Source organism: Saimiri boliviensis, chromosome 17 (genome assembly GCF_048565385.1).
Source record: "Saimiri boliviensis isolate mSaiBol1 chromosome 17, mSaiBol1.pri, whole genome shotgun sequence".
Taxonomy (NCBI): domain Eukaryota; kingdom Metazoa; phylum Chordata; class Mammalia; order Primates; family Cebidae; genus Saimiri; species Saimiri boliviensis.
The window spans coordinates 65,739,858-65,749,421 of record NC_133465.1 but is presented as its reverse complement, the minus strand read 5'-3'; the positions used below and the strand labels follow the sequence as shown (position 1 = coordinate 65,749,421).

The 9,564-nt window shown below is 53.6% G+C and overlaps 2 protein-coding genes across 2 annotated transcripts in view; one reads left to right on the top strand and one right to left on the bottom strand.

The window, feature by feature from the left end:
- Positions 1-44: 44 nt before the first annotated feature.
- Positions 45-2,879, bottom strand: GALR2 (galanin receptor 2). Its single transcript, XM_003931714.4, has 2 exons — positions 2,410-2,879; positions 45-975 (listed from the first exon to the last, which is right to left on the bottom strand). The coding sequence occupies exons 1-2, from the start codon at positions 2,775-2,777 to the stop codon at positions 180-182; spliced, it is 1,164 nt and encodes a 387-aa protein (XP_003931763.1). The 5' UTR covers positions 2,778-2,879; the 3' UTR covers positions 45-179.
- A 4,822-nt stretch (positions 2,880-7,701) lies between these two features.
- The window catches only part of SRP68 (signal recognition particle 68), a 41,808-nt gene continuing 39,945 nt past the window's right edge, over positions 7,702-9,564 (top strand). The window contains exon 1 of the mRNA XM_039475974.2: positions 7,702-7,902. Coding sequence (XP_039331908.2) covers positions 7,728-7,902 — 175 coding nt within the window. The 5' untranslated portion in view covers positions 7,702-7,727. The remainder of the gene's footprint in view (positions 7,903-9,564) is intronic.

The window sequence follows — 9,564 nt, the reverse complement described above, 5'->3', positions numbered from 1 at the left end:
TCTGTGAAGCACCAGAAGCTGCTGCTTCCCACGGAGTATCAAGTCATTGAGAAACGCTAGGTAGCGCTGTCACTGCATGTGAAACGGTTTATGCGTTTTATTAACAGGCAAAGCTCTCCCCACGATCCCCCAACAATGACTCCAACTCTGTAACATCCAAGCGTGCCCGCTAAGTGCTTTCAGGTCACATCAACTGTCAGGAGGCTGTTGCCTGCCTTTGGGCCCTGCCAGGACCGGCCGGGACCAGGCTCGAGGGTACACGGCTGGGAAGCGCCGGGGCAAGGACTTAGGGGCCCTGCAGCCTCGCTCACGTGCGTCAGGTCGGTGGACTCGCGCTCCATCACGCTGCCGTTGTGGGTGCCCGGCGCGGCAGCGCACACGCGGCCCGAGGCTCGGCGTGGGGCACGGCCCAACAGGCCCTCACAGATCTTGCGGAAGCCTTTGCGGAAGTGCTTGGAGACCAGAGCATAAACGATGGGGTTGACGCAGGAGTTGGCGTAGGAGACCAGGTGCGAGAGGATGCGCAGCGCGTAAGTGGCGCGCGTGAGCGGGAAACTGCCGAACCACACGCAGAGGATGAGCGCGTGGTGGGGCATCCAGCAGAGGCAGAAGAGCGCGGCCACGATGAGGATCATGCGCGTCACCTTGCGCTTGGCTCGCCGGGCACCCGAGCCGGCGGCCACCGGGTCGACGGCGCGCCAGAGGTAGCGCAGGGTGCGCGCGTAGGTCAGGCCGAGAACCAGCACCGGAAGCAGGTAGCTGAAGACGAAGGTGCAGAGGTCCATGGCGCGGCGGCGAGGCGCGCTCCACGCCGGATGGCACACGGTCAGGTTGGCCAGCTGTGACTGGCGGTAGTAGCTCAGGTAGGGCCCGGAGAAGAGCAGCGACAGCCCCCAGATGAGCCCGATCGCTGCCAGCGCGTTTCGAGGCGTGCGCAGCTCGCGGGAGTGCAACGGGTAGCGGATGGCCAGATACCTGCGGTCAGGAGGGGAAGGGACACATCGGCTGAACTGGCGCATTCACGCTGGCGGGCCGCGACCCCTGCACCTCGGGCTCCAGGGCTGCTCTCGAGGAAGGTCCTTAGCTCATGGTTACACTGCACACCCCGGAGATGGAGGTGAGGCTCGGGGTGAGGGTGGAGGTGGGGGTGACCCAGCGCATCCCAGACACTCAGCGGAGCCTGGAGACCCGGCAGGCCGGCAGCAGGAAAGGTGCGCCTGCAAAGCATTCTCCCGCTGCCCCCGGGGATTGGAACCACCGACGACTCCACCGAGAGGGCACCCCAAAGCCACTGAAGACTAAGGGTTGGAGAACCGGCTGTGGACTCCGGGAGGCTGTGACTATCCACTAGTGACGGTGCCGCAGGAGGCAGGGAGGGAGGGCCCAGGCGCCTGAGGCTCTAGCAGACAGTCTGGAGAAGACATGCTGGGCAAGGGACAATTAGTTTCTCAGGGGATTCCTGAGAAAATCCGAGCTCTGTGGGACCCACCAGCGAGCTGGGAACCAACGCACTTCGCGCTCAGTAGCTACAGGTGTGTGGGGAAGTCTGGCCTCGCCTCTCTGTTTTTCCGGAGGAGGGAGAGGGGAAGATACCTGGATTTCCTCCCCAGGAACCATCCTAGTGTCCTTTCAAGCTCTACGTAAGCCCCACGCTCTCCCGAATGTGCCTCTCTCGCTCTCCTCTGGCTGGGGAGGGAGAACCCCAGGGCACGCTCCTCTCCGGGCCTCTGACTTGTTTTGTTTTGTTTGGAGCGGAGTCGCAGAATGGGCTGGGACTGAGTTAGGGACCTTTAGGCATGCTCGCTCAGACTTCTGCATGGGTCCTCGCAAAGGACCCAAGGTCCACAGCCTGGACCTGAGCCTACTGTACCAACCAACCAACCAAACTGTGGCTTGGAGGCAACCGCAGTGGAGGCGCCCGAGGTTGGCTGCAGGAGACAGACGGTCACTTCACACACCCGATCCCCGGCTGGCAACTCTGAGCTAGTTGCTTAGGAACTCAGCTCTTCTCTACATGGGGTACGTACTTTGTCCCATTCCAACCTCACGGTGTTAAGGTCAGAGTTAGGATTAAACTCAGGGTTAGGGTTAGGCTCAAGCCAGGCGAACGCGCGAGAACGCTTCGTACAGGGAAATGCTGCGGGTTGTCAGGCGCAGGCGGCCCCGGAGAGCCACATTCTCTAGGCTTCGAGGCCCCAGGACGCAAGTAACCGAGGAACAACACGGTCCCCATCCTAATTCCTTTTTCTTCTCCTAATTCCTCTTTCTTCTCCGCGCCCGCTTGCCTTCCACTACCTTCTCAATGGCCTCTCCCACTCTGCACGTCCCTTCTTGATACCCCGGTACCGCCTCCCTCGCCATCTCCCGCGTGGATGCCCAACCCCCAGGGACGCCAGAGCGCTGGCTCACCTGTCCAGGGAGACGGCGGCCAGCGTGAAGCTGCTGGCGTGCATGGTGAGGAAGATGAGGAAGTGTACCGCCTTGCACATCAGCGAGCCGAACACCCAACCGTCCAGCGTGTAGATGGTGGCCTGGAAGGGCACGCAGCACAAGATGAAACACAGGTCGGCCACGCCCAGGTTGAGGATGAACAAGTTGGTGGTGCTGACCGCTTGGCCGCCGCGCAGCAGCACCGCCAGCACCAGCGCGTTGCCCACGGTGCCCACGAGGAAGATGAGCGCGAAGAGCAAGGGCACGATGACTGCCTCTGGGTGCCAGCCGCCCCCGCCGCCGGGTTGGTTCGCGTTCCCGGCCCCTGCGCCGCCGGAGACGTTCATGGTGCCGCCGACCCCGAGGCTGCCCGGGTTCCTGCAGCCGTCTGGGTCTCCGCGAGCAGGAAGCTCCCGCGACTGCGACCGCTGCAGCTCCCAGTGCGACTCCGCCGGGCTGCAGGCGGAGGGAGCCTTGCCGCGTCTGGGGCGGGGATGGGGGATGCGCTGGGGTCAGGAGGAGGAGCGAGAAACCGGAGGGTGAGGTTGTCCCCCCGCAGCGGCCGGCAGGACCGGGGGAAGGGCTGCGGGGTGGCCTCAGCGCGCATCCCGTGGCGCGGGCGGAGAACGGCGCTTGGGCCTGCTCGGCGCTCCAGCCCCCGGAGTCATGGGTTCTGGGCTGACCTGGTGGACTGACTTCCCCGGCAGACGCCGAAGAGGTGGAGGGGTCGATCTCCGGTCCTCCGTGTGCGCCGCACCCCTTGCGACTCGGCGCTTTCCTGAAGCCTGGCAGGCGCGCGGGACGTCCGGGGACCGTCGAGGGATGGGAGTGCCCTCAAAAGAGGACCCCTGGGAGACCAGGGTGGGGGTGAGGAGACACGGGGCGGAAGCGGATGAGGGGCACCGGAGTCTGGTTCTTTCGCCCAGGCTGGAGTGCAGTGGCTCACTGCAACCTCCATCTCCCCGGTTCAAACGGTTCTCCTGCCTCGGCCTCCTGAGTAGCTGGGACTACAGTCGTCCACCACAGCCTGGGTAATTTTTTGTATCTTTCTTTAGTAGAGACCAGGCTGTTTCTACTAAATATCTCATGTTGGCCAGGCTGGTCTCAAACTCCCGACCTCAAGTGATCCACCCGCCTTGGCCTCCTAAAGTGCTGGGATTACAGGCTGAGCCACCGCGCCTGGACACCTTATTCCCTTCGCTTGCTCATTAGACGTTTTCCCTCCAATTCAATCCAATATATTGAGCATCTGTTGTGTCAAGTTCTGTCTTTGGCGCCGTGCCTCAGTTTGCTAAGCTGTAACAAGGAAATGGTAACACTTCCTTCTCAGAGGAATCTGCTAAGAAAGGAAGGAGAGGTATAGGAGAGACCTGAACCCAGTTAGTTAAATCTGAATACATCAGATCCTTCTTCTTTTTCTCCTTACCTTATTCGGTATACCTTGAGGAAATTCAAAGTAGTAGAGTTCCACACACAAGCAGCATTTTCCTGGGTGGTATTTAGGTTGCAATAAAATTCAAGCATTTGTTTCTGCATCAAGCATTTGGGACAATGAATCATTACTATTTAAGTAGAACTTTAAACCTCCCAGTTCAGCGGGTCTGAAAATCACCACCTTCTGTCTCTGCAGCTTCGTGTCTGCCTCACCTTCCCCTGTCCTGCTCCCTGGGGCCCAGTGTCAAGAAGATTCATTTTCTTCTTTTGTTCCCCCCAAGGATAGAGCCACTGAGGAGCCCTGCTACCTCCTCTTCTTGGTAAGAAAAACTTATTCACACCGCTGCCCTGCCTGCCTACTCATTGAACAGGAAGATGATAACAGCTTGTGTCTATGAGATGCTTACCATTTATTTATTCAACAAATATTTATGAAGCACCTGCTCCTTACCAGGCACTGTTCTGTGTCCTTAGGCTGTACTATACCAGTGAGCTCTACACAGATCCAGGTGCCCTGTGAACTTTCTAGCAACAGACAATAAACATAACGTATTAAGCTACTGCAAGTTGATAAGTACTTGCAGTAAAAGTACTTTAGAGTAAGGGGATTTGGGAGTACCAGGGTGGTGGCGATTGTGCAACGTAAAGCAGGGTGGGCAAGCAGACCTCATTAAGTTGACATTTGAGCGAAGTCTTGAAGAAGGTGAGGGGCTAGCAAGGTGAATATTTAGAGGAAGAGCATTTCTTTTCTTTTCTTTTTTCTTTTTTGGAGACAGAGTGTTGTTCCATTGCCCAGGTTGGAGTGCAGTGGCATGATCTCAGCTCACTACCACCTCTGCCCCCAGGGCTCAAGCAATTCTCCTACCTCAGCCTCCTGAGTACCTGAGACTACAGCTATCCACATGCAGCTAATTTTTTGTATTTTTAGTAGAGTCGGGGTTTTACCACATTAGCCAAGGTGGTCTCTAACTCTCGACCTCAGGCAATCCGCCTGCCTTGGGCTTCCAAAGTGCAGGGATTACAGACATGAGCCACTGTGCTCAGCCTGTTTTCTTTTTTCAGAGATGGAGTCTCCCTATGTTGCCCAGACTGGTCTCAAACTCATGGGCTCAAGCGATTCTTCCACCTCAGCCTCCCAAAGTGACCACCATGCCTGGCCAGAAAAGCATTTCAAAAAGAGAGTACAGGGCACGGTGGCTCACGCCTGTAATCCCAGCACTTTGGGAGGCCAAGGCGGGTGGATCACGAGGTCAAGAGATCGAGACCATCCTGGTCAACATGGTGAAAGCCCGTCTCTACTAAAAATACAAAAAATTAGCTGGGCATGGTGGCGCGTGCCTGTCATCCCAGCTACTCAGGAGGCTGAGGCAGGAGAATTCCCTGAACCCAGGAGGCGGAGGTTGCGGTGAGCCGAGACCGCGCCATTGCACTCCAGCCTGGGTAACAAGAGCGAAACTCCGTCTCAAAAAAAAAAAAAAAAAAAAAGAGAGAGTACAGCCAGTGCAAAGGCCATACAATAGAAGTGTGCCTGTGTTCCTGAGGCAAGGAAGCTGGTATGACCTGAGTTGAACCACTGAGAGACGTGAGAGACATAGTGTGTAGGGCTTTTTTTCTTTCCCTAATCTAAGGACTGTGGCATGTAGTCTCAGTAAAATGAGGAGGCAGTGCAGGATTTTCGCTAGAGGACCAACATGATACCACTTCTTTTGGTAACAGCTTTGTTGAAATATAATTCACTTGGTTTTGAGTATATTCCCAGAGGTGTGTGGCAGCTGCCACAATCACATCTAGAACGTTTTCTTCCCACTCATACCTGTTAGCTGTTAACCTCCAATCTCCCATCTCCACCCCCACCCTACCTCCACAGGCCCAGACAACCCCTGAGCTACTTTTTGTCTCTACAGATTTGCCTATTCTTAACCTTTCATAGAAAAGAAATCATACAATACATGACCTTTTATGTGTGGCTTTCACTTAGCATGATGTTTTCAAAGTTCATCCACATTGTAGCATAATCAGTACATCACATTGTGTGTGTGTGTGTGTGTGTGTGTGTGTGTGTGTGATGGAGTTTTGCTCTTCAAAGGCACAATCTCTGCTTACCGCAACCTCCGCCTGCCAGGTTCAAGCGATTCTCCTGCCTCAGCCTCCTGAGTAGCTGGGATGACAGGCATGTGCCACCACACTGGCTAATTTTGTATTTTTAGCACAGACGGGGTTTCTCCATGTTGATCAGGCCGGTCTCAAACTCCTGACCTCAGGTGATCCTCACCTTGGCTTCCCAAAGTGCTGAGGTAACAGGCGTGAGCCACTTTACTCCTTTTTATGGTCAAATAATATTCCATTGTATCGTTATACCACATTCTATTTCCATTCACTTATCAATGAACATTTGGGAAACTTGCTTTTTAAAGAAATTTATTTTATTATTTTTAGAGACAGGGTCTTGTTCTGTCACCCGGACTGGAGTGCAGTGGCATGATCATAGCTCACTGTAACCTCAATCTCCTTCCATATCAGCTTCTCATGTCACCCTTCCATGTCTGCCATGGGCTCAAGCAATCCTTCCATGTCAGCTTCTCAAGTTACCGGGACTACTGGTAGGTGCCACTACGTCTGGCCTTTTTTTTTTTGGTAGAGACAGGGGCCTCACTGTGTTGCCCAGGCTGGTCTTGAATTCCTGGCCTCAAGCAATCCTCAGCCTCAACCAAAGCACCGTGATTACAGGTCTGAGCCACCACACCTGGCCAGACACTTACTTTTTTGTTTTGTTTTGTTTTGTTTTTGAGACAGTCTTAGACCCAGGCTGGAGTGCAATCTCGGCTCACTGCAACCTCCACCTCCCGAGTTTTAAGCGCTCAGCCTCCTGAGTAGCTGGGATTACAGGCGCCCACCACCACATCCAGTTAATTTTTGTATTTTTAGTGGGGACCGGGTTTCACCCTGTTGTTAGGTCTGGAACGCCTGACCTCAGGTGATCTGCCTGCCTCGGTCTCCCAAAGTGCTGGGTTAACAGGCATGAGCCACTGCGCCCGGTCTCAGACACTTATTTTAAAATGCATCATTTAATCTTCATAACAATCATTTAAATTGGTTATCCCCATTTCATAGATGAAGAAACAGGATTACCGGGAGATTAAGTTACTTGCCCAATTATCTCCCTGCCGCTAATGACAGAGCGGGAATTGGAATCCCAGGTCTCAGAATCTAGAAGCTGCAGGGCAAAAATTTGTATTTTCCCTTGTCTCAACACTTCTCCCTCTTTGGACTGATCGCCCCAAAGTGCAGGGATCCACAGTCCCAAGCGGTCTGAGAAAGTCCCCCCATTAGGGACACCGTCTGCTGACTGCGCAGCGCTTCCTCCGGCTTTGCTTTCTCACGGTCAGTCCCAGAGGAAAGGTCAGGCAGAGGCGGGTCCCTTACAGACGGGGTGTTCCGTTCCTGTAGGGGGAACCCCACCTCTTAAATCCCTGGGGATGTAGACACCCCGAAATCCAGTGTCTTTGGCCTCCTGCTTTCTGCTGGGCGGGACGTGAGCCAGATCCCCAGTCCAGGATGCAGGACGTGGGGTCCACCTCCGGTCCTCCCACCCTTGGTGTGTGAGGTGGGACTGCCCCTGAGATCTCAGCAACCGCGTTCTCACTGCGGCCGCGAGCCCCCCATCTAGCCCGCCACGATTCTGGACTCTGGATGCCAGGACCCCTCGCGCAGGCGCGCTCCAGCGAATGGCTCCCCGCTGCTGCAAGGGCCGCCGCGGCGAAGTCCGCCGCTATCCCATCAGCCCGGCCAGGCAGGTCCCGCTCTCACCAGCCCGGGTCTTCCCGCCTCCCCTATCCCGTCGTGCTCTGCGGCGCAGGAGCAAGATGGCTGCTGAGAAGCAGGTCCCTGGCGGCGGCGGCGGCGGCGGCGGCGGCAGCAGCAGTGGTAGTGGCAGCGGTGGTGGACGTGGTGCCGGAGGGGAAGAAAATAAAGAAAACGAACGTCCTTCCGCCGGATCGAAGGCAAACAAAGAATTTGGGGATAGCCTGAGTTTGGAGAGTATCCTAGAGTAATCGGGCCTAACTCGGAATGACTACGTGTCGATCTGGAGGGCTGGGGGCGGGAGAGGCGGCGGGTCCCGGCACGTCCTGGCTGGAGAGGCCGAGGGTTGCAGTTTTTCTGGCCCTTACTTTTTGGCGCTCAGTGTTCCGGGGGCTCTGTTTCTCAACTAGTCTTTCCTCGCGTCCCCCTCGCCTTGGCTAGGTCCTTTTCTTCCAGTGGCACTGGGGTATCAGGCAGGTTTCTCCAGGTGACACTATGGCCTCCCCTCTGAGCTCCTGCTTTGGCACCTTGAGCCACTGAACTGGGGAAAGGAAACTGCAGTCTTGACATTTCACTTTATAATCTTGTCTGACAGTCCTCGTAGACTGAGTAGTAAAACCTGCAGGTTGATACTTTGAAAGTGAAGGTAAAGATTGATTCCTAGGAAAAGCTTGTTGCCTGTTTTGATTGTAAGTTACCGTAGTTAATATCGTTTGTGTCATTTTTTTTCTGATGGATCTGTAGGCGTTTTGTCGTGATGAGAGTCATTAATATAAGCTAGGGGAATCAGTTTCTAGTTTTCATCAGTGTGTATCTGTCTTAACTGAGTGCTTGTGGTACTGTTTGTGGCCTTTTGAAATGAATAACAAATGGAGAAAATGTAGGCGAGTTTCTGAAATAACATATTGAGCTTGACATCTTAATGTGCTTAAAGTTTTCAGGGGTTTAGAGTTAAATTTTTAGAATTAGTGGTAATAGTTTCAAGCAGATGTTAGCAAGCCCTAATTTTACTGAGAACCTTATATCTCTTTGTCCCTTTTTAGTCATTGAAAGAGTCCTTTTAGTATTCACTATTTATTTTTTACTTTCTATGGCAAGATACTGAAAGTATAGTGTTCACTATTTTAAAATGTCTCTAGAGAAGCGTTGAGGAAACATTAAAAGAAAACTATAACTCTAATAGATGAAGATCATTGGACTTTCTAAAGTTTAGTACATAATCTTAAATATTTTCACCTTTTTTTTTTTTTTTTTTGAGACGGAGTTTCGCTCTTGTTACCCAGGCTGGAGTGCAATGGCGCGATCTCGGCTCACTGCAACCTCCGCCTCCTGGGTTCAGGCAATTCTCCTGCCTCAGCCTCCTGAGTAGCTGGGATTACAGGCACATGCCACCATGCCCAGCTAATTTTTTGTATTTTTAGTAGAGACGGGGTTTCACCATGTTGACCAGGATGGTCTCGATCTCTCGACCTCGTGATCCACCCGCCTTGGCCTCCCAAAGTGCTGGGATTACAGGCTTGAGCCACCGCGCCCGGCCAATATTTTCACATTCTTAAAAGGAGAGTTTGGTCAGTCGTTCTTCTTTTAAAAGAAAAACCTTAATACTTTTATGCAAACTGTGGCCTATCTTGGTTGACATATGCTAATCATAGACTCTCTAAGCATCACTGCTGTTAAGGAAAGGTAGATTTGGCAAGTGTTGAAGATTATGCAAATGGAGGCTTAGTACATGTCATTTATAACCTGAATCTGAATGAATAAAATATGGGGTCTAGGTGTAAATTGGTGTGAACCACCCCAGTTGTCGTCAATATTTAGAATCCAGCAGCTTAATTTAAACTGGGTTTTGCCAGTGGCCAGTAATGCCCTCCTTCTTTAGTTTGAAAGTAGTAACAGTTC

Coding starts and splice junctions, on each gene's coding strand:
- GALR2 (XM_003931714.4), bottom strand. CDS start 2,777: ATGAACGTCTCCGGCGGCGCAGGGGCCGGGAACGCGAACCAACCCGGC. Junction 976..2,409: donor GCCGCCGTCTCCCTGGACAG/GTGAGCCAGCGC, acceptor TCCTGACCGCAG/GTATCTGGCCATCCGCTACC.